Source organism: Polyodon spathula, chromosome 3 (genome assembly GCF_017654505.1).
Source record: "Polyodon spathula isolate WHYD16114869_AA chromosome 3, ASM1765450v1, whole genome shotgun sequence".
In the NCBI taxonomy this organism is placed as follows: domain Eukaryota; kingdom Metazoa; phylum Chordata; class Actinopteri; order Acipenseriformes; family Polyodontidae; genus Polyodon; species Polyodon spathula.
Genome location: NC_054536.1, coordinates 57,431,058 through 57,456,336, shown reverse-complemented (window position 1 = coordinate 57,456,336; position 25,279 = coordinate 57,431,058). Strand labels below are relative to the sequence as shown.

Below are 25,279 nucleotides of genomic sequence, written 5' to 3'. Positions count from 1 at the left end.
CTTAGCTGGTTCTTCTTAGGGTGAAAAAAAGTCTCCTATAGACTTTCTTGTGCCCAGTAACATGACCTAATACATTCAATACCTCCATCTGCTGGCACAGATTAGTATGACAACAATACAGTTTTGTGGGCATTATTTAAGTGTTATCTTACAACATTTTTTGTTGGTTTTAAATTTAAATATGAACAGATTTGCTGCATGCTACAAATGCAACAGTTAAGTTTCAGATTGTCATCGTATTTAGTGGCTATAACAGTGGGCGGCATGATGACGAGGTGGTTAGCACTGCTGCCTCGCAGCTCCAGGGTCCTGGGTTTGATTCCGGCCCCGGGGGGCTGTCTGTGTTCACGTGGGTTTTTTCCGGGTACTCTGGTTTCTTCCCACAGTCCAAAAACATGCTGGTTAGGTGGATTGGCCTCTCTACATAGCCCCTTACTTGCCCTACGATGGACTGGCATCCCATCCAGGGTGTAGTGTCTGCCAAGTTAGGCTCTGGCTCACCATGACCCTCTAAGATTAAGTGGTTACAGATAATAGATGGTTAACAAAGTGTCAGGTACTAACAATCACAATGTAATAAATTCCTCTGCTGTTAACTTGCTGAGTGCACTGCTACAGTTTTGCACTTTAAAAATGTGACTACAATAGCAAAACTGGGACTATAACTATTTTACTGTTTACAACCAGGACACAAAAAGGGTGAAAAGGGAGACCCTGGGCCACACAAATCCTATAAGTATTCCAACGCTTAATCACGCTATCATCTTGCTGAATACCAAGCTAAAGGATGGGTTTTGTCCCTAAAAAGTTGATTGAAAATTACAAACTTTTTCCACGACATGAACTATAAAGCTAATGTACTAAATGCATTTTGGGGTACAGATGTTATATTTTCCAGTTGCAAAAATGCTTTTTGTTTTCAAACAGAGCATCACCTTTATTAGGACCTGTACATAACATTGTTCGGACCAACAATTGCCCAGACACAACGTGGCAAGAACAACACAAGCTGGAATGAGTCTTGAAGGATGTTAATCTATTCAGTCATTGATATGACACTGTGAAGGGTCATCCGAGTTCATCCCAATCATGCTCAACTGGCTTGCTTGTGGTGGCCATGCAAGTTGCCTGAAGCTCCTGTCATGCTCCACAAACCTTATATATATGTAATTCATCATCATCTTGAAAGTATCCATTGACATGCAGATAGAAGTGCAGCAGCTTATGCTGGGTGGACTTGACATTGACTTAAACGGACAGGCAATGTACTGTATGTTGGCAGTTTTGGGCATGTCCTTAAATTTGCAGTGTAATGTCGTATTTGACCGTGCTTTACCAAATAGGTCTAAGATTTGCCACAAGTACCTGTTCTTTACAACAATTCCACTATGCTACTATCTACTACACTTTATCATGACTTACAACAGTACACCTTTAGGGAGAGTACAGCTTGCAGCTAACTATAAAAGGTGATAGGAACAAACTCAGAAGCATTTAACTAAGACATTTCCATGTTTTATTTCTCTAACTCAAGCACAGTGTTCGACTGATTTATTTAAATAAATTCTATTTTCAATTTCAAGCTATATACCCAATTTTATTTCATTTTTTTTTTGTTGTTTAATTGGCCACAAATGCTACCATCCTCATCACGTGAGTATGATTTGTCGTTACTCTTTTTCAGTTGCACGCTTTCTCGCGAGAGCGTCTCCTCTCGAGTTAAAATCTTTGCATTGTGGGAAATCTTCCCTTTTTCTATTCGGCCATTTTTCGGTTACTTCTGTGGTAAGTCTAGCTCTGTGTTTTCTGATAAACTATGTAGATAGTGGAACCCGTAGAGGGACTATGCCTACCAGTTTTCAAAGATAAAGTGCTTACCAATGCATTCGTGTGTTTAGGTGGGCCAGACCGGAGCGAACATCGAAAATGGTGGCCGCAAAGAAAACAGTGAGTACTGTGGCTGGTGTGTGTTGGGAGACAAGTTCACGTGTAGTCTTTGCAAACAGGCCTCGTGTGGGGGAAATCTGTTAAATTTCTACTATGTAACGTGTTAACATAAACATGACTCTATAGCAAGCCAGTTAAATGTTCGGGAAATGTTAATATATTATAAGGTGACACAAGTGCATTTGTATATAAATAAGTTATTAGTCGTATGGTCGGTTATAAATGAACCTCTTGTTCGGGACATGTACTGTGGTTTAGCAATGAGCAAAACGTTTTGTTTGAACCCTTTGTTTAAAGTAAACTTAGTTTGTGTGGCAGTTTAACAAAATCAGCAAATCAAATGACAGCAAAAGGATGCAGAATGAGTGCAGCTAAAGGATGCTACATACCAGGTGCTTGCTATGAATTCACTGGGTAATTTCAGAATTTTGCGGAAAAAGTTCCATCAAAATCGTTAACTATTGCTAATGATTTTTGGGTGATTTAAGCGTCCTGTATAAGTCGCACGCTTTTATCGTGTGGAATTACTATGACTATTTAAAAAGTGTGTGTGTATTATATATAAATAAATGTCTATCTTAATCAATCAGTTAATCAAACGGTACTGTGTCAAGTACCAGTATTTGACAGTTTGTGAAAATACCCATTAAATAGCTGTGGGTTAAGTGAACAGTAAACCTGTGAGTAGACCTGGTGCGATTTAATTTAGATCGCCCACTTACAGTTGAATTTCTAAACCATGTGCAGGCAGCTTTCACAGTCCGGTCTCCTAGTAATTTTGCTTTATTGTCATGAAGCACTCTTCCTAAAACAAATCGGTAACAAAAACAATCATTTTTGTTTTTCACAGAAAAAGTCTTTGGAGTCTATCAACTCAAGACTCCAGCTTGTTATGAAAAGTGGTAAATATGTGCTGGGCTACAAGCAGACTTTGAAGATGATCCGACAGGGCAAGGCCAAACTGGTAATTCTGGCCAACAACACCCCTGCCTTGAGGTAAGCAGACTAAAAACCCCTTTCACACTGGCAATCCTCCCTGGGTAATAATCCTGCGTGGTGTGAAACCACGTACCTGGGTCGTACACGTTTCTTAACGACCCATCTCAGGATGTGGGTCAACACACTTTGACCCCGTTTGAACGAGACAAAATACATGACGGCGGACAAAATAACAGCCACGTATGTGCGAAGGTTTCACTTACGCAAGAAACATTTTTGTTGCTTGAGACGCATCATAAGCCAAATTGCAGTAGGGATGAAGAAACATTTGCTCTAATCAGGATTTGGGCTGGTGGTTCAATCCAGAGAAGTTTGGATGGAAGTGTCTAACAAGCTGCTTCTGGGGCATTGATGAGCGTATTGTTTACTTGCCTCTGTCACCCAGGTCAACACTGCTTTTATTAAAAGCAGTATGAAATCACACAGCCGACCTGCATGACACTGGGTCTAGACCCTGGTAGAGCATGCCAGTGTGAAAGGGGATTTACATTTAAACTGATGTGTGATGACAATAGCCTTGTCAGTGATGTGGTTTACAAATATTGAAGAACCAAGAAAGTTCAGTTTAGTATAATGGCTACTTGTATGTAGGGTTTAACTATAGCATGTAATCCAGGTTAATCAAGTGAATATTTTAAGAATGGCTGAAACACAAGTCTTTTCAGAAAGAGTAAATAAACCATTAATCGTCCAATTTTAGTGAGGGGCAGTTGTAATTGTATTGTGAAGGATTGATTATAATATAATTAATTTATGTTTTTGGAAATGCTGAGCCAAAATACATTTTTGCTCATTCTACATTTTATTTGTTTAGGAAATCAGAAATTGAATACTATGCAATGTTGGCCAAGACTGGAGTACATCACTACAGTGGAAACAACATTGAGCTTGGCACAGCCTGTGGTAAATACTTCAGAGTATGCACACTGGCTATCATCGATCCTGGTAAGTGTGTAATTTTGTATAATGGTTCTTCACACTGCCTTTTGAAAGTGAGTGGTTCATAATTATAGTAGTAATGATGCCTTCCTACATGCATGCACTGAACTGAGGCATTTAAGTGAACTTTCCTGGTGAAATGAACAAATCAGGTTTAGTATTTAAGTTGATACCTCCAGGCAGGTGTCCAATAATATGAAGATAAAATTATGTATACTGAAAATGAAACTTTCCTTGGACAGTTAACTTTTTAAATGTTATTTTTGTGCATATGGAAGTAATTGGCAGAGCTGTATGAAGCTATTCTAGCTGTTGGGTAATGTATAGAGAGTGGTGGCCTGTATTACGCATACATACGTATTTATGCAAGTTATTCCCGCCTGTTGGGTCTATCTGTGATCTAATCGGGGCTAGATTTAAAAAAAAAAAAAAAAGGAAAAATCCTTCAGTGTGTCCACAAAACTGGTTTTGTGCCTGTTCTGTTAATTTTTCTGCTGGTAAGATTTGAATACCTTTTTCAAAAAAAAAAAAATGATTTGACTAACATGTCGTGAATTACATTTAAGGGTCATAAGAACTTTTGGTTTCTTAATTGCACTTGAAACAAATCTGAAAGACATGTGCAGCACTTTACCAGAGCACTGCATTTTGAGTTTTTTTAAAGTAATTTTTGTGGTGGAGGGGAATGATGTCTGTACCTCATGGGTTTTAAAAATGTATGCAAATAAACCCTGTTAATGTTATCTTTGTATCTTCACAGGTGATTCTGACATCATCAGAAGTATGCCAGAGCAGACAGGCGAGAAGTAAATCCACTTTTTTTCCCCAATTGTTATAAATAAATGTGGTGAAAGAAATGTTGTCTTGTACGTTCCTTTTGAAAAGTTCTTGTTGCTATGAAACAGCTTCAATGTTTTGTGTTTTTCTTTAAGCTGTTTCTTTAAAGTATTCCTCTGTTGAATAATTACATTAATATAGTCCTGTTGGCGGTCCTAAGAATATAAATATAATTTAAGTGAAATTTAGCAATGGGCATGGTAAGAAGCAACAATATTTTAAATGTTAAGCCATGAAGTATGAAGTTCTGGCTTGCCTTAACTCTGTAGCATTTATTTTTAAATGCATTTAGACTAGGTTTATGTGTATTCAGTTCACAGTGCACTGTAGTTAAGCAGCGAGGTGGCAGTCTTTCAGAAATTACTCTGCAAAAGACATGGCAATGTTTCAGATGGATTGCATGATATATGGGCCAGAAGAAGATGTGAAGGTCAAGGCATAAAGTAACATTTCAATATGGAGATTTTTCTGGAGGTTGATCCACCAATGAGCTTTTTAATTTTTTTTGTCCTATTTGGTTTGCAGAAGAAACTGTCTTCATGTCAATTTCAAAGGGGTGTGTCATCGTATTCTGAAAAATATTTGATGCAGCAGTGTGCCACTTGATAGTGCATTGACTCTCAATATTAACAATATTTAATGTAATTCTATACAGATGTGGCAAGACAAACACTAAATATTTTCAGATATACATTTACATAAATAGAAATGAAAAGGAAAGCTGTTCAAACGAACATGTCTTACTTTATTTGTACTAAATATTCTTGTTGTATGGAACAGTCATTTGTGTGTAAATCCAAAGAAATGAATTGCACAAAATAGAAAACAAGTAATTTTTTTTATCTTTTACAATTAAAGATAAATGATTAACTTGATACTAACCATTGAAGTTAATTAGCTCGAGCTGAAGCCAGGCTGTTTAGCTAATTAATTTTAATGTTCAGATATATAAAACAGCTTATAACACAAATTTATATTAAAGGGAGTGAACAGTCATATTGTCACCTGTTTGACAGGGAAAATTTTGCCTGCTTAATATCCTGGCATAATAGGACCGGCATAATCATTGATGCATTAAAAAAAAAAAAAAAAAAAAAAAAAAGGCAGAACACTAAATGCTCAATCTAAAATTGCTGTATATGTATTTTACAACAATCATTGTAGAAAAAGTTCTCATGTAAAAATATACTTTTTGCTTTATATTTTTTTCTTCATTTGTATCCCAAGCGATTTTCCAGAGTCTCCACTTTTCTTGACATGGCTTCCAGTATTCAGGGGTTAAGGAAATAAAATGAGAGCATTCATATCTATTAAAATAGTTTGTTCTACATGATGAAATACAGGGACTATAATATGCAATTAAGGGATAGACAGCTACCACCCCTTTAGCTTATTTTCAACTATTTGGAATGCTCAGCTGTGCACTTCAGCAGGCTTTCCATTTAATTTTGAATTGTAAGATACTGCAAGCGGTTTTAAAAACTTAACTGTGGTGTCCATCCTTAACAATAACCTAATCCTGTCCAAGGACAGTGAAATTAAGATTATTAAAATACAATACTGCTACTCTTATTACAGTACAGAGTACACCGTGTAACAAATTTTTTTGATCCTGGGTAGTAAGTGTTATTTTCTAGTTACAGTATAATCGTAAATCTTGAAAAACTACTCACTTCTAAATCTTTTGTAGTCATTTTTGTATTACTTTAGTATAAATACATGTTAATTTGGATTCATATGTTTTTTCTGACTTTATGTGAACGAAAAGACACATTTGCCCGTTTTCCCGTTGGAAATAGTGATATTTTGAAATATCACTGTCCTGGTCACAAAAGCAAAGTTTGTGGGGAATAATAGCCATTTTCTATACTTTTGAGGCATAAGCAATTAGGAAATAACACTTACTACCCAGGAACAAAAAAAAAAAAATTATTACACAGTATAGTTACTCATATTTTGATACTTGCTCTGTGATTCTCTGTTTGCATCCAAAAAGTGATGATTTATTGGGTCCTCTGTGTATTCTGTTTGCCCAGTTCCTGATGCACACAAACATCAGTTTTACAGTATTTTCCTACACACTTTCTAATAGCCATGTTAGGATGATTAAACGTATACACAATTCTTAAAACTTCAATATTGCATGTTAGAAACTACTGTATTAAACAATGTAATATTCATGGACACCTGTCATTGTTCAACATTATTTTCCAATAGTGTTTAAAGGATATGCTGCTGGGTCAGCTTCCTCATCTGCTCGTTGGCTTGGTTCTGGAAGTCTATCACGTTTTCACACTTGCACTGGTCCCGCAGGGCTGGTTTTTCTGTTACATTGTTGAAAAAAAAGCACAATTAAGAGGATTTATTTCAAGAGTGTAGTACATTGACATTTGAATAAGGCTGCCACCTCTAACAAATGCAGGAGATTAAAATGTATTGCTTCATAAGTGAGAAAAGGTCCATGTTACATGTTAAAATGGTAATAAAATACAACACAATAAATGTTATGTGATCTACATAACTATTAAAGAAGGGTTTTTATATCAAAATTTAATAATGTAAGTCTGAAAAGTGTTGACCAGTGGCCCCAAACGCTTTTGAAGATGCTAATATGTGACACTTAATATGTTTTAGCAATAACTTTCAGTTTACTGGTGATGATCAATCAGCCTTAAGCTAGCATGTTATGAGCTTCATGCATGAGGTACCTTCACAGATCCGTGATTTTAGTTTATCTGCAATTTCACCCATTTTGCTAAAATCTTCAGCATAGTACAAATGCTTATCCTGTGGCTTGGATGCAATTTGTCTCAGCTCATCTTCAATTGCTTTGCCGACTCCTACTGCATACATGGTTATACCTGAGGGACAAGGATAGGTTATAAAACATGAACATATAATGGTTTTCCAAAATAATAAAAAATCAAAGCTGCTCCTGTTTCAAATAAGCCTTAAATTATCACAAACTGTTCTACTTAACTGAACTGGAAGCCATATATCTGTTAAATTATTTTGTTTTGCATTGTAAAATATCAATAATAAAAGACACTCTATTCTCAATTCTAATTGCAGTGTAAGCGTATGTTTTAAACAGACTTATTTTTTTTTACTAAGGATACAATAAGTACCAAGACCATTCTTCAAAGTTGCAAGGAATTGTAAATTACCATTTTTTTGTGCTTTAGTTGACCATTCGAAGACATCATCCTGCGAGCGCCCGTCTGTGAATACAATGGTCACTTTGGGCACTGATGCAGGCCGCGCCCCTTCCGCTTCAGTAAAGCTGGTCTCAAACATGTGCTTCAGAGCACTGCCAGTCATTGAGCCCCTGCCCATGTACTTCATTTGGGACACAGCTTGCTTAACATCCTTCACAGAGCTGAACTGTGCCAGCGTGAACTCGGCCCGCACTTTGGTAGAGTACTGCAGCAAACCCACCCTGGTGGTCGTTGGGGAGATGTCCAGAGAATCTACGATCCCGTTGACAAACTGCTTCACCAGCTCAAAGTTATCAGGCCCAAGGCTTTTTGATCCATCAATAACAAACACCAAGTCAATAACTCCATCAGCGCATCCTGCAGAGGCAAGACAGGAGGGTCATCTATTTATAGGGCAATAATAATGCACTTCATTGAAAAAAAAGTTAAAAGGATTTTCAACCATACTTCAGTTTTTCTTTATTATGCTCTTTAACTCAAATAGGTTAAAAAGTGACTTGTTAAACAGGTCACTTATTAACCTTTTTTTTTTTTTTTTTTTTGTTTATTCAATAAATAAAACATACTGGTACTAATTATTGTAAGAAATGTGCTAAAGATACATATATACATACATATACATATGCCATACTATTTAGTAAATCCTGTAGAATTGAGGTTTGTAATACTAATAGTTTAAACAAAATTTTACAGGATTCTAGAGTTTATAGTGTCTTATATCCTGTAAATACTTTACAAGTCACACATTGAGACGTTCCTGATTTGGCAACAAGAACATGTTTTGTAACTAAAGGAGTTCACAGCACTGCAGACTCATGCTGCTCCACAGGCATTCCCTAAAAGGACATGCTCTCCATTCCTAACCACTTATTTTTGTTACTACCACAAAGTGTGTTGATGAAAACTGTTCACCACTGAGACCAAACAACTGAATCTGCCATGCCACCATTCTCAGTCTTGAAACAAGTCTGTAAATTCAATCATATCTTGTTCAAATATCATGCTGGGTAGGCCAAAGTCTACAATCTTCAACCAGACAAATATACAGTGGCTCTCAAAAGTATTCACTCCCCTTGGACTTTTCCACATATTGGGTTACAACATGGAATCAAAATGGATTTAATTAGGAGTTTTTGCCACTGATCAACACAAAAAGTCCATAATGCCAAAGTGAAAAAAAATCTATAAACTGTTCTAAATGAATTACAAATACAAAACAGAAAATAACTGATTGCAGAAGTATTCATACCCTTTGCTATGACACACCTAAATAAGCTCTGGTGCAACCAATTGTCTTTAGAAGTCACAGAATTACTTGAATGGAGTCCACCTGTGTGCAATTAAGGTGTTTCACATGATTTCAGGTTAAATACACCTGTCTCTGGGAGGTTCCACAGTTGGTTAGTACATTTCCATTTCTGTGTCAGGGCCTGGAAAGCTCGTAAAGATAAATCCTGGAGAAAAACCTGCTGAAGTCTGCAAGAGACCTGTGACTTGGGAGAAGATTCATCTTCCAGCAGGACAATGACCCCAAACACACAGCCAAAGCCACACTGGAGCCCAGACCTCATTCCAATTGAGAATATGTGGAAAGAGTTGAAAATTGCTGTTCACCAAAGGTCCCCATCCAACTTGACGGAGCTTGATCAATTTTGCCAAGAAGAATGGGCAAAAATTGCAGTGTCCAGATGTGCAAAGCTGGTAGAGACTTATCCAAATAGACTCATGGCTGTAATTGCTGCCAAAGGTGCCTCTACCAAATATTGACTCAGGGGCGTGAATACTTATGCAATCAATTATTTGCTGTTTTGTATTTGTAATTAATTTATAACAATTTGTAGATTTTTGTTTTTCGCTTTGACATTATGGACTTTTTTTGTGTTGATCAGTGGCAAAAACTCCTAATTAAATCCATTTTGATTCCATGTTGTAACACAATAAAATGTGGAAAAGTCCAAGGGGGGTGAATACTTTTGAGAGCCACTGTAATTATCACAGTATACAAGTATCAGACCTCCAATATTTCCCTAATAATATAATTAAGTCAGAGCCCTCTGCTTATGCTACACACTTCTCTTGGCAATTCGAAGGGTTAAAACCTGCTTTTAGGGTTCATTGCAGTAGAAGCAAATACAAAGAAATCGGTCCCAGTGGCAGTGGAAACATGACTTTTGCTTGTGATCAAAACCAGATTCAAACACTGCATTTTGATATAATATATAATTGTGTTTCCTGTGTTTCTCTGCTATAATCTATAAACGAGCAACACCTTGACTACCATTCACCATACCTGTCAAGCAATATTTAATCCCTACTGCATTGTCGAAGACTATATATATAATATTATATATATATATTTATATTATTGTAAATATTATTAATCACTCAATAATAATAATAATAATAATAATAATAATAATAATAATAATAATAATAATACAATGGTGCACTTCCGCTTACTTTTGCATCTCTTTCCATCGTCACCCAGTGTGTATCCTTCCAAACACTTGCAGATGTAGGAGCCGTCAATGCTGACGCACAGCTGCTCACAGCCATGCTCAACCGTGCTGCAGATGTCCCTACCTGGGAGGAGTTCGGTCAGTTAAAAATATATTTTAAGTCTGCTTTATAACAAGTTTATCATGTTTTAAATCTCTGTTTAGAATTTTGATACATCCCTTCTCATTAGAAATGATTGATATAATAGAATATTATTTCCAGTTTATTTTATGTTATATAAATAGTAAATATGTTTTAGTTATCTGTTTAAGCAGAGATTTATTCTCATGTCTCTATCCAAGTCTGTGCTATGATAAACACAGCTGTTACAGAATACTGGATTGTCATGAACATTACTATCAAGCCCTATGGCTTTATTTAAAAAAAAAAAAACTTAAGGACTGTTTTAAGGCATATTTTTTATGGACAGTGTTAAAAATAGCATCCAGTGTTCCAAAAAATAATGTTACATGTCCTACAACTGTTTAAATAACATACCTGTTTAAATAACCCTAGTGCACTGGAGCGGACATTTTGAAAAGAGCTTTGAAACAGATATAACATTCTCTTGGTTAAACAGAATAAACTGACCAGCCTCTATAAAACACTCTGAAAAGTGTTTTACAAACACAAACTTGATTTAATCATTTTTAAATGGGTTTTAAAAAACAGTCTAACAAAATCAAAATCTTTAAAACAGTCCATAACATTTTGTAAAGAGAGCCCAAAAACTTGACCATGGAATTTACCACACTTTACCTTACCTCTGATTTACCACTTTTTGCTGTGCTATGTTCTTGTATACTTTGATACACAGTTATAAGGACAATCCTCAATTTGGGATCCCAATATAGGTCCTCTCTGGATTTTGAAAAACAATGTAATAATCAAGGATTACATTTTTTTTTTTTTTTTTTTTTTTTTTTGTTTAGTTTAGTTTTTTTAAACAGGATCATCAGCGAGCGAAGGTCATCAGATCCATTCCTGGACAAAAAGGATTAATTGCATAACCTGTTTCTAAAGAACAATGTTTAAGTAAGCAAACACTTGAACCGTTCTCTGTGGGTAAGGACTTACTTCTACATGTTTTCCTGTCATCATTAAGAGTATATCCATCAAAGCACTGACAGATATAGGAGTCCTCTGTGTTCAAACACAAATGCTCACAACCATTGTCAGTCAAGGCACAGTAATCCATTCCTGTAGCATGATACATCAGCCAAACGAAAAATAAATAAATAAAGCAATTCATGATGTTAGCGGGGTTATGAGGCATAACGTGCAGCAATAGCAAGCCGTTACACCATTCCAGAAAAGGCTATGAGACACCATAAGCATTGCTTCATCACATCATTGTCACCTTACCTAGCTTTTTATTATTCACAAAGTTTATTCATAAAATGTCATATTGTAACATAAAACTGCAGTTATTCAGTAGTTCTACTGTAACAACGCATTCAAATAAATTATACTGATGATATCTGTAAACAAAAGTTATTGGTTACTTGTCTCTTCTAAGTAAGTAAATAGTCAAGTTAATACCACAACTCTGTACTCTTTGCTACCACATGTAAAAACATGTTATTTTCATTATATTACATTCAAATCCTCTCCATCGTTACTGAAAACCATAAGATAGATTACCTCTTCAGAGGCAGGTAGGACAGGGCTGAGCTGAAAGGCATAAGTTGCTGGGTCACCAATCGACAAAGTGGTGGTACCAAACGATACATAATGAGTTTTGAATGAAGCTGCTAGCAAGGCTTCCCAACCCTGGTCCTGGGAACCCCATGTGTCTTCTGGTTTTCATTCCAACTGATCTCTCAATTACTTAACTAGACCCTTATTTAAGCTAACAATTAGCTTAATTCTACCTTTTTAATTGTTCTCAGCTCCTAAAAAGCTGCAGAGTTCAAGTTACTTATAAAATGTTATAGCTAACTTGCAATCTGCAACTGTTTAAGGGCTGAAAATATGTAAAAAGGTTTCATTAAGCAAATTATTAGCTCAATTAAGGGTTTAGTTTAGTAGCTGAGAGGTCAGCTGGAATAAAGGGACCAGGGTTGGGAAGCCCTGTGTTCGAGAAAATCACTCTGCACTCCGACATAAGCAGCACATGTACATTCAACCTTTTTCAAACAGATTTAAAGCAAATTAACAGCCTCTGCAGACATACCAAGAAGCAATGTACATTGTCCATACAAACAAAGTACTTGTCTTCTATATCCAGGAGGAGGGAGTACCTTTTAAGCCTTAAAATCTGTGTTGCCAATAACTCTGCATGAAATGAATCAAATCTGCTCTTTTGTTTTTGCATTCCACTGATCTGGCTGTCGACAGTGTAAAACGTATTCTTTAACAGAAAAATAAAAATAAGCCAAACGACTTACTGCTGCAGGATTTTAAATCACCATTAAGGATATATCCCTCATAGCACTGACAGATAAAGGACTCGTCAGTGTTGAGACATGCGTGCTCGCAGCCATGGTCATTCGCAGCACAGTGTTCCACACCTGTATTGCATTGTATTAATAAGCAGAGACAAGCCAATGATTAACAGTCATTTGCATTTAGTGCAGGCAAAGAAAAGGTACATTATCTTAACAGCCAATAACGTGTTAGTATATGGCTGGTTATAACTATTCATCTTTACTTAACCTGACATTTCATACTGATCAAGTGGTTTTTAACCATTATAGGAAAAGTACAATGATTTACAATAAATTGCTCCCAATGTATAGGCTAAAGACCATTCTAAGCTACATTAAATTGTGTATGTTCTTTTTCAAAGAGAACAGTTAATACAATTAATAATGACTTGTAACTGTAGCTATATTTCAAACAAAATAAATTACATAAAATAGCCAATTAACATTTTCCAGAGTATTAATTAGGTTACATTATATGGATAACAGAAGATAGGCATGTTTGAAAGACAAACAAAAATGAAGGTGCCTTTATAAAGTAAAACTACGGTGACATCATAAACTTTGATTCAATTGAGTTCAGGGATTGCTTTGTGTCACAATCACAGCCAACCTTTAAAATATAAAAGAAGAAAAACTTACTTCTGCAAGTTTTTTCATCAGAGTTTAGAATATACCCTGTATAGCAGTTACAGATAAAGGACTCCTCAGTGTTGACACACTCGTGTTCACAGCCGTGGTTATCCAAAGCGCAGGGGTCAGTCTCTGCAGTAAGCAACATTACTCAGCCAAAGCATTTCTAGCATATAAGATGAGAATGCTACTACTTATGGAGCAACTTCTTTTAAAGTATAACTGAAAAGTGAAACCAATAATTACAGTTATAAACCCAGAAATAGCCTCATGTTTGGCAACCAGATTAAAAATAGTAAATAAAAAAATTCAAGAACAATAATTGTTGCACCTCTCAGAAAATAGGAAGGGGGTGATACAACTGCTTAGTTTTCATATCCCCCATCATAAGGTCATTCATTGAGTACGAAAAAAAAAAAAAACTAAAAAAACAACAACAACAAATGAAACTGTCTTTTGCTAAGAGAGCCCTCAAGACAATTGTTATCCTTCGTAACGTCCTCATTGGGATTGTTACATTAATTAGTGATAATGGCCTGTGTTGGGAAGCAAGCCACGACTGCTCTCGTAGCTTCTTTTTAAGCACCCAAACAAAAAACAACTCTAGAAAAAAAACAAAAACAAAAAACAACTATCCTAAACTGGATATCTTTGACAAATGTGGCAAATCATATTTTTAAAACCTTTTTTTCCCCTTCAACAGAACTAATTGAACTAAATGTAATTTTACTCCATCATTCACCGTACCTAATTTACAGTTACTAACAACACAATTTATTTGTCCATGCGACTTACACCTAACTCCTAAACTTAACCCCTAAATCTAAACCCCACCCTTAAACCTAACCCTAAACTTAATGTCACTATTAAACTGTTACTATTATTTCAACACTGTTTGTTTCACATCCTCTAGTGGCTGCTACATTGGACTTTCACCACCTGAACTGAAAGGTAATACGCAGTATTATTTTCACCTATATTTCATAAATAAATTAATAATTTCTGTATTTTCCTCACTTTATTATTTTTTTTAAATTACCTATTAAAGCTTAACGACAAAAACTATTTGCAGAAAAACACTGTTGAGAAAATCACTCTACACTCCTACATAAGCAGCACATGTACATTCAACCTTTTTCAAACAGATTTAAAGCAAATTAACAGCCTCTGCAGACATACCAAGAAGAAAGTTACGTTGTTCATTTAGTACTTGTCTTCTATATCCGGGAGGAGGGAGTACCTTTTTAGCCTTAAAATCCGTGTTGCCAATAACACTGCATGAGATTAATCAAATCTGCTCTTTTGTTTTTGTATTCCACTGATCTGGCTGTCGACAGTGTAAAACATTTTCTTTAACAGAAAAATAAAAATAAGCCAAATGACTTACTTCAATCATCATTAAGGATATATCCCTCATAGCACTGACAGATAAAGGACTCGTCGTTGTTATGACAAAAGATGTTTGCAGAATGTTCTATTTTTGAGTGTATGAGTTAAGTGTACCCTAACCAGGGTAATAACATTTAAAGATATATAAACCAGATTATAAAAATGTGTTTTTAATCTTGTTTTAAAGGAAGCAACATTGGGAGCTTTTCTTACAGGGCTAGACAGGTCATTAAACCTGAATGCTCTACCACCTGTGTTTTTTTCCAGGTACTTGTCAGTAGTTGATGAATTAAGAGATCTAATTTTAATACAACGTGCCAAGAATTTCAGAGTCGGATAATAATACTTAAAAAATAATAGCAGAGTGGTCTGAAACCATGAGATCAATGAGACCATAAGAAATAACTAACTTAGACCATAAGAAATAACTAAATCTAGTGTATGGCCATGAATATGAAACCAAGGGATTTAAGTCATATTATAAAATCTCTTGTGTACACCTCTGTGTACAACAACATGTATATTAAAATCACCTAATAACACAATCTTATCATGAGTGACAGTTAAGTGTTGATAAAAACTCACCAAACTGATAAAAAAAAGAGAGTTGGGCTGATAAGTAACTGCAACCCGAATAGGAATTTTGCCACAAACCACAACTGATAGAATTTCAAATGACAAATAACCACCTATGTTCTCATGATTAAGACAAAACCAAAAATGGTAGCAATCCCACCACCTCACCCTTTAGGACACACCCTCTGATAGATGGAGAACCCTGTCGGAGAGGCCTCTATAAGAGATGCATTCTGTTCCTTCTTCAGCCACGTCACAACTAAAGTTAAAATACCTACATTTGATTCCAAAAAGAAGTAGTTAATTAAGACTGATTTATTGCCCAGAGACTGTGTATTTAGTAAAGCCAAACGAAGAATGGTCGGTACAGATTTACTTAAGTTATCATAAGAGGACATTGTATTAACTTTAATTAAATTCTCCGAACATAAACCACAGGAAGTAGAAGGAAATTGACAATAGGGAACTGGCTCAAGTTCGTGAAATTCAGTCAAAGGTTTTTATGATAATTCTTGTACTTTCTGCCAATCTGATCGAATCCCTCCTATTTGGATGCAGACCTCTGAGGCACACCAGTCTGCCAGCCAGCTATCGAGAGAGAGCTTCACAACCCCTCCTAACTCTCCTTCACAACCCCTCCTAACAAGAGGTAGAGGGCCCAAAACATACTTTCTGTTGTATATCTAATTGTTTTACTTTCTGACAAAATTATTTAAAATGATTCTCGGACTCTCTCAATCTAATGTCATTAGTGCCTACATGTACAATAACAGTGGACACTTGTTTATGGTTTTCAACAAGATTTTCTATCTGAGCAGCAATATCAAGAACTCTAGCACCTGGAAAACATTTAACAGTTACAGTACAATACATATGTATTTGCCCCCTGTCTGATTTTCTGCATTTCTGCATATTTTTGACACTGAATGTTATCAGATCTTCAATCAAAATCTAATATTAAATAAATGGGACCCTGAGTGAACAAATAACACAAAATTTTGATACTTATTTCGTTCATTTATTTTAAAAAAAGTTAAGCAACACCCAATACCCCCGTGTGAAAAAGTAATCGCCCCCTTAGACTCAGAAACTGGTTACGCCACATTTAGCAGCGATATCTGCAAACAAACACTTCCTGTAGTTATTGATCAGTCTCTCACAGTACCGTGGAGGAATTTTGGCCCACTCCTTCATGCAGAACTGATTCAACACAGTGACATTTGTGTGTTTTCGAACATAAACTGTTTGTTTCAGGTGCTGCCACAACATTTCAATGGGGTTTACGTCTAGACTTTGACTAGACCATTCCAAAACTTAAAATTTCTTGTTCTTGTTTTGGATCATTGTCTTGCTGCATGACCCAGCTGCGCTTCAGCTTCAGCTCATGGACAGATGGCCTGACATTCTCTTGTAGAATTTTCTGATACAGAGCAGAATTCATGGTTCCTTCAGTGATGGCAAGTTGTCCAGGTCCTGATGCAGCAAAGCATCCCCAAATCATGACACTACCACCACCATGCTTGACTGTTGGTATGAGGTTCTTACTGTGGAATGCAGTATTTGGTTTTCGACAGACATAACGGTGCCCATGTTGGCCAAAAAGTTTCACTTTTGACTCATCTGTCCATAGAACATTGTTCCAGAACTCTTGAGGATCATCCAGGTTCTTTATGGCAAACTTGAGACAAGCATTCATGTTCTTCTTAGTGAGCAGTTGTTTCCGCCTTGCCACCTTGCCATGAATCTCATTTTTGCCCAGTGTCTTTCTGATGGTGGAGTCATGAACACTGACCTTAGCCGAGGTAAGAGAGGTCTGCAGATCCCTGGATGTTGTTCTAGGGTTCTTTGTGACTTCCTGGACGATTTTACACCTTGCTCTTGGAGAGATTTCGGCAGGACATCCAGTCCTAGGAAGATTCACTACCGTCCCAAACTTTCTCCATTTGGACAAAATGGCTCTGACTGTGGTTTGGTGGAGCCCCAGAGCCTTAGAAATGGCTTTGTAACCCTTAATAGACTGATAGGCATCAACAACTTTTTTCCAGAGGTCTTCAGGAATTTCTTTTGATTGTGGCATGATGTGCCTCTAGAACCTGTGTGCTGACAACTTCACTCTGATGGTAAGGGCCAAATTTAATCGGATTTATATTGGGCAGGGCTGGCCCAAATCAGGCCTGATTGTTAACCAAAGTATTTAAACAGCTGACCCTAATTATCCCTTTAATTGGGTTGCGTTAACTTGGGGGGTAATAACTTTTTCACACCTGAAGATTGCATGTTTGATTACCTTGCACACCAAACAAATGAAAGGCGCACCAAACTTTGGTGTCATTTTTTCTTTCAGACTCCCTTCATATACTACTACAACCCACAAAAAGATCTCAACAAATTCAATGTGAAAAATGTGTAAAAATGCACAAAATCAGACGGGGAAAATACTTTTTCACGGCACTGTATTTTCTGTGCATTCATAAATGCTGTGCTGACATTTTTAACAATAGAATCATTAACTAAGAGCACTTCTGCAGAAGTAATTTCCTGTTTGTTATGATTAATGAGAGCAATAAATCTGTTATTCATGGGGAGTTTTGGAGACACAGATGAAGAAACCCTGACCTCAGATCTAACAGATACCCAGTGATCTCCACCTACTGGGGGTGAAGAACAAACACCTTGTTCAGGTCCCCCCCTGGGTGAAGGTGATCAAACCAGAGAGGAAGTGAGTGCCCCCGGATCCAACATAATGTCTGCAGAAACAGAGACACCCTCCTCTCTCCACCCTGCACCAGTGCCAGGAGCAGGCGCTACTGCTGTAACATTATTAAAGCATTTCATCAATAATTTGCTCAGCTTTAGTGATGTCTTTTGATCAAAGTTGTAACTAAAATACAAATTTTACAATGAACACAAGGTTAAATTAAAATGCTAGTAGAAGACAAGTGTACTGCCCAGTGTTAGTGTACCACAACAATTAAGCCCCTTTCACACTCGTGTTCACAGCCGTGGTTATCCAAAGCGCAGGTGTCAATCTCTGCAGTAGGCAACATTAGTGAGCGGGAAGCCAATCACAGATTAAAAGCACTAGTATTTTCCTACTGAAGTCATAAATATTCATAAATATGGAATGGTTAAACAAGCAAATGCATTTATATTTAGGGAGGCTTGGGGCAGATGATGGAAATATTCAAAAATAAAGCAAAATCGTACTGTGTTGTTCATAAGTAACAAGCATCATTAGGACAAAAAGATTATTCATGGTCTTACATACCCACATAGATCATCACATTTCTTGCAGTTTTAATGCCTACTCATATTTTCGAATCTACACTGTAACAGCAGTTTAATATTACTGAAGCATTATTAATGTAGCTTAAGTCATTAAAAGTGTAGTCATTGTTGCAAAAAAATGTTGGCTGTCAAAACCAACATGATTAAAATGTTATGGACCCAATTCCCTATATAAATAATATTTAGTTAAAGTCTGTTTTAAGCCTGTTTTGATTAATCAAATCATGTTTGCAGTTGTCAGAATCTTTTAAAATCTGTTATAAAGAATGTTTTTTCAAGCAATTAAAATAATTACATTTATCAACAACAGGCTATGCCTGTTTATCCAGTATGCATATTTAAAAAATAGTAAATAATAGCAAAATGCCATGTGTGTTAAAGCAAATTCTGAAGTACCGGTACATAGATCCTCCATCGCATTGGTTATTGAAACTAGCTAATCATTTCATCCCCTGAAACTTCTGTCATCATATATATATATATTTCTTTTAATGTAATATATTAACTGTTCATGACAATTTGCTGCCTACATGTTGAACTATTTATTTAGAAAGCCACACAGGTGAAGCATCGTAGGGAGAACTTACTTTTGCAAGTTTTGCCATCAGGGTTCAGTGTGTATCCTGCACGGCATCTACAGATAAAGGACTCCTCAGTGTTGACACACTCGTGTTCACAGCCGTGGTTACCCAAAGCGCAGGGGTAAATCTCTGCAGTAGGCAACATTAGTCAGCAAGGGGAAATGTTACTGCAGTACAATATTTTTCAGCTTGCATGCGTTAAAGAACTATATAAATATAAATGACAAAGCGTTCTTAGCAATTCATAGCTAGATTAATATTTACATTTTACAATAAATTCAAAATTATTGTAAAATTCTTCTGAAATGAACTATATTAAGTGTTTATGCAGAGGTGTGCAGAGGTGTATATTTAAAGACAAGCCCAGGTTGATAAATAAAATGACTCCATTTTTTAATGATGCTTATGATGATGATGTTTGCAGTCAGTTACCATAGAAATAGTTGAATATATATATATATTATATATATATTATATATATATATATTATATATATATATATATATATATATCCTTTCCATTCTAATGTATTTCCAGCTAACTTGTTCTTCTGTTTTAGATTTATAGGATAAAGCCATACTGTAGGTATATTGAACAATCAATAAACTTTAAAAATTTGTCACATTCCATTGGGTGTCAACAAGGTAACCACCATTTCATCACGTGCAATCCAAAAGGCCTGTCCGGTTGATTTGTCATTTGAAGTACTATGTACATGTTCCATTCCTTCAAATTCTAAACAAAATAGTTTTTTTTTTTTTTTGTCAAACAAAGTTTATAGAAATTTAGAGAGCTTTGTTTTTTTCATCTAGAACTGCCAGTTCATTTTCTTTCCAGCGGGACCAGAACAGGAGGGAAAGAATGCAATAAAGATGCTAAAAATGAATTTCTGTCCTATTAGCAAGAAAAGGAAGAAAACAACCAAGCCTCTAAAGTTCCTGCACGTTATGCCTTTGTGAAAACGTGCAAGGGATCAACAAGAAACTCATTTTTTATGTCACTAAGTGCAGGACTTTTTATGCTCCCGTTGAATGACTTTTCCCATCTGAATGAAGAGCAAAGCCACTGTGACAGTGACAAAGGAATCTGCAGTCTTAACACTGTAAACAATACAGCTCATCATTTTAAAACCATTGCTTTTTAATATTGTGCACATGTCGTGTGCCAGCTGCAGGATGCTGTAAACAATATAAAGCAGCATAACAGATATTACAGATAAAGTTGGTTAGTTGATACACAAATAACACCGTGTAACAATTTTTTTTTTTTTTTTTGTTCCTGGGTAGTAAGTGTTATTTCAGAAGTGAGTAGTTTTTCGAGATTTACGATTATACTGTAAATTTACAGTATAATCGTAAATCTCGAAAAACTACTCACTTCTAAATCTTTTGTAGTCATTTTTGAATTACTTTAGTATAAATACATGTTAATTTGTATTCATGTGTTGTTTTTGCCCGTTTTCCCAATGGAAATAGTGATATTTTGAAATATCACTGTCCTGGTCACAAAAGCAAAGTTTGTGGGGAATAATAGCCATTTTCTATACTTTTGAGGCATAAGCAATTAAGAAATAACGCTTACTACCCAGGAACAAAAATTGTGTTACATAGTGTAATTAAATCAAGGATTGTTTACCATGAGGGCATGTGTGTGTTTTGTTTTTATACTTTAGTATAGGAGCTGTGAGCAATACATATTGACATTATTAAACAAACACAATTCTCATGTTGGTGACACAAAAGAAGTCGGCTGTAGTAACCCTGCGCAGCTGCCCTGGTGTATAATATCTGAAACTGAAGTATAGATACTCACTGCTACAGCTCTTCCCATCAGGATTAAGAACGAAGCCTCTGCGACAGCTACACACATAGGAGTTGGCTGTGGTAACACAGTCATGTTGACACCCGTGGTTACCCAGGTCACAGAAATCAATTCCTACAATGACAGTGTTGAAATCAGTTTAGACTGGAACTGTGTGTGTGCTGCAAGTTTTGCTTGGCCTTTATGTAAACTCATAAAATATTAAAAATGGCTCGCTTTGATATAGACTAGAGATAACATCTTATTGAAAAAAAGGACCTCTGTTCACTTATGGAGTGTAGTTTTTACAATTACAAAAAACATGGTGCTAAGGCATTAGCCAGAAGTTCATTTATGTGACCGATTTACGTATTTTTTTAAATGTATTTCAAATATTTTCTCAAAAGGAAACCCCTCATGAGATAAATTACACATGCGCCCCACCACCCTGTTTCTTGTTAAGTGGTGTAAAACACCACACTCACTGCTGCATGTCCTCTTGTCATCGTTTAACTGGTAGCCATCATAACAACGGCACACATAGGAACCTGGGACATTCACACACAAGTGCTGACAGCCATGCAGCTCCAAAGCACAAAAGTCCTCAGCTGAAGGAAAAAAATACATAAAAAAAAAAAAAAAAAACAATTAACAGTATTAAAACTATACCACAGCCTCCCTCAATGTGCTACATTCTGGTAATTGACTGGTTATTGTCTTTCATGTCTGGTAAACAAAACCTGGAATGCAGGAATGCTTAACTACCACTGATACGCCTGTTTAAACGGGTCAGCATTTTAAGGATCACTGAATTTCATAGACTGATCAATTCTAAAATAAACTTACCACTGCAGGTCTTGCCATCGGGGTTCAGAGTATATCCCTTCCTACACTTACACACATAGGAGCCGGTGGTACTGATGCAGATGTGAGCACATCCATGATCAACAACAGCACACAGGTTGGTTCCTGAAAAAGGGTCTGGTCTTGATTAAAGTGATTCTGCTACTGTACTACTCTTTCTTAAAACTCTGGTGCCCAATGCACAGTAACAAACAGCATTGTATTTATTTAAGTATTTACTCAGTGTCAGGATTTAGATATGCAGCCTCATGGAGCATTAAAACAGGTTTCAATAAGTTTAATCTTCTGCAAGGTTCGTTATATGTAAACTGCCAGGTATGTTTCTTAAGCACTACACATCATAAATCATCATAGATATATAAAAAATAAAACTACGGTATAGATGCATTGATAAGTGCATTCTGGATAACACACTTTCAAAAACTGGCTTTAAATTTGATACACAGCTGTATTCTATTATTCTCTTGGTCAAGTTAAATATGTTGCTATCCACTAAAAAAATATCAATTGGCTATATTTTCTTAAGGTTTATGTTGGACATTTAACATCCACAAACCATTAAAATTTTGACTCATGAAAGATTTTGTCTTGTTCACACTTAATACTTATTATCAAGCTAACCTTATACCTGATGTTACTTCAAGGCTAGGGCCCTTTGTCTTGAATAATGTCCAAATGCAATAACAATTATCCCCTAACAAAGAGAGTCACATTTTACATTGTTCATTTCTGTGCATGCTCTGTATTGATATAATTTTCCAATCTTATGAGCAGATTGTAACTGGTTCATCAGGTAGAAAACAGAATCATGATGAATATGGGTTTGATTTGCTGTAGGCAATACAAATAATCAGTTGCTAGAATGGTAAAAGACACTACCCGCTCAGAACACTGTGGCTTGGGTTCAGCTGACGTTAAAATGGAACTAACATAGGAGCCTAGCCTTCTCTAACTGGTATCAACTACAATCTCTTACCGCCACACAGTTTGGACTGGAACACTGAGGTCAGTGTCTCAATCTGGCTGAAATTGGCCACCAGGAACACATGCTCTTCGTGGGGCTCGCTCCCAATGGCACGCAGTGTACTCATGTCCACTCTCCCCACACCTATTGCAAAAATCTGAATTCCAGAATCTCTGGCCTGGGCTGACACCTCCTCTACTGTGTCCTGGGGCCTGCCGTCAGTCACAATCATGGCGATCCGCGGAATGTTCATGTCCAGCGGCCGTGCCCCCTCAGACTCTGAGAAAGCTACGTTCATCGTGTACTGGATAGCAAGGCCAGTCATTGTACCAGTGGCCAAGTGGATCATATTCTGGACAGCTTTCTCTATGTCTGCTTTCCTCGTATAGGTCTTCAAGGAGAACTCGCTTTGGACGATGCTGCCATACTGGATGAGGCCCACTCTGGTGGTGTCAGGGCCAATGTCCAGAAATTTCAGGATGTTGATGATGAACGTCTTGACTTTTTCATAGTCGTGAGGGCGCACAGAACGGGAACTGTCAATGATGAAGACAAAGTCTAGAGGTTTTCCTTTACACGGGCTTTCTATAAAGATAAAGGTACAATAAAATGGTACCATCATTTCAACCGACAAAAACATTATTTTGAAACACACATAACAAAGAAAATAAAACACGACCTTGAATAATGATTGCACATTTTTCTTTTAAATTGACATTTTTACAATTTCAAGCAAAATGCTATTATGACAAAACCAACTAACCAATTTCACAAACAGGACACTTAAAAGATGTTTTTACCACAAATATCTAATGAAGCGTATGGTACCACAGCACTAGACTTATTTTTAAGATAACACAATGCCCACTTTAAAATGCAAACTTTATGTTTTGATGTGTCCTATTTAAACAGATTTAAGTTGGAGTTTACAAGAAAAGTCAACCCAGAGATATTAGATCAATAAAGTCATTCCATGTATGTGTGAGTAATATCTATTTAGCTAAATCGGTAAACAGCAGCTTATAAGTGCCTATTTAGATTACCATGGCAACTACATAGTCACTACTGAGCTGCTATATACATTGGTTTGGGACTTCATATAAATCAAGGCTGGATTGCATAGAAATGAGGTAGGGTTGGTGTATAGCCCAGTAAAGTGCATGCAGTATTCAGAGGATGCCAATTATAGTTCTATGCTATCTTTTAGACCACTCATACTTTACTTATGGAGAGTACTTCCTATTGCAAGTGATATGCAAATATGTTTAAAAATAATGTAAAATAACAAATTAGAGAATGTAATGCATAATTGCTAGGTATTAGCAATTCCATCAGAATGTTTTGAAAACATACTGCATTGCAGTCCGCTATGTAATGGTATAGTGTTTTTTATTTTATTTATTTAGTGCATTTACTCATGACCTCATTAACTTCTATTTCACTTACCCAGTAAATTGAACTGTAGTGCTGCATCATCTCTTGCTTGAGACAGAACAGTTTGAAAAAGCAGTAGCAAAACAAGGCTGATTAGAGCTGCCTTCATTTCCATGGAAAACCGACAGTCTGGTCAATTTACACTGCCACAGAAGAAAAAGAAAAAAAAAACATGCAAGGATTATGCAGCTAATTCCAGAGATCCAGTGTGCAGCCCTAATGCCACAGCACAGAAGTGTCTTGAAACAAGCTGGCTACCCACTGTTCTCAGATAGGCCTTTTAAATAGTGGACCCCCCACTAACACACACACACAGTTTTTTTTTTAGGTCTCACTCTTTGACCTGACATACCACTCATTCCATCCAGCTCCAGAATGGCTATGTCACTTATGAGGGGAAATGTTTGCTGGGCGTATATAAGCAAATACAGTTTATGGAGCAACGTGGTGTGGGAGGTTATCAAAGCAAACACTGATGATTTTATGAGGTGTACCTAAACTTTTTCAATCAAAGAAAGAAGGTAAAGGGTCATTCCACGCCAACTCAACCAGAAAAGGGACATTTCGTTGCCTGTCTGTCTCAAATTTTCTTGATAGACATTGTTTTTTTTTTTGTTTTTTTAAATGTCCACCTTGACCTGTCACCTTGCAAAGGTCAACCTAAAGTGAGAAAGGAATCTTGACCAGAAAAAATCACCCTGGGTGTAATTTAAATGCTACCTTGTTCTACTCGTATTGTAAAAGGCTTTTCAGTTAAAAATACCAGGAACACAGTACTCACTTCTGGCAAATTGCCAGACGAGGAGTAACTGATGAGTTTTATTCTAACCAATTACCCAGTAGTATTGCTGTAAGACCCTTAGGTACCAGTCTTCCAAATTCTTT

At 36.4% G+C, this 25,279-nt stretch overlaps 2 protein-coding genes across 2 annotated transcripts; one reads left to right on the top strand and one right to left on the bottom strand.

Moving 5' to 3' along the window:
* The first annotated feature begins 1,726 nt into the window (after nt 1-1,726).
* On the top strand, nt 1,727-4,742 carry LOC121313231 (60S ribosomal protein L30). Its single transcript, XM_041245559.1, has 5 exons — nt 1,727-1,785; nt 1,899-1,947; nt 2,798-2,943; nt 3,761-3,891; nt 4,646-4,742. The coding sequence occupies exons 2-5, from the start codon at nt 1,927-1,929 to the stop codon at nt 4,693-4,695; spliced, it is 348 nt and encodes a 115-aa protein (XP_041101493.1). The 5' UTR covers nt 1,727-1,785; nt 1,899-1,926; the 3' UTR covers nt 4,696-4,742.
* Nucleotides 4,743-6,615: 1,873 nt separating this feature from the next.
* LOC121313230 (matrilin-2-like) lies at nt 6,616-24,613 on the bottom strand. The gene is made up of 12 exons (XM_041245558.1): nt 24,407-24,613; nt 22,973-23,545; nt 21,979-22,101; nt 21,618-21,740; nt 21,145-21,267; nt 19,339-19,461; nt 12,830-12,952; nt 11,517-11,639; nt 10,401-10,523; nt 7,890-8,297; nt 7,431-7,583; nt 6,616-7,046 (listed from the first exon to the last, which is right to left on the bottom strand). The coding sequence occupies exons 1-12, from the start codon at nt 24,507-24,509 to the stop codon at nt 6,943-6,945; spliced, it is 2,202 nt and encodes a 733-aa protein (XP_041101492.1). The 5' UTR covers nt 24,510-24,613; the 3' UTR covers nt 6,616-6,942.
* Nucleotides 24,614-25,279: the final 666 nt, after the last annotated feature.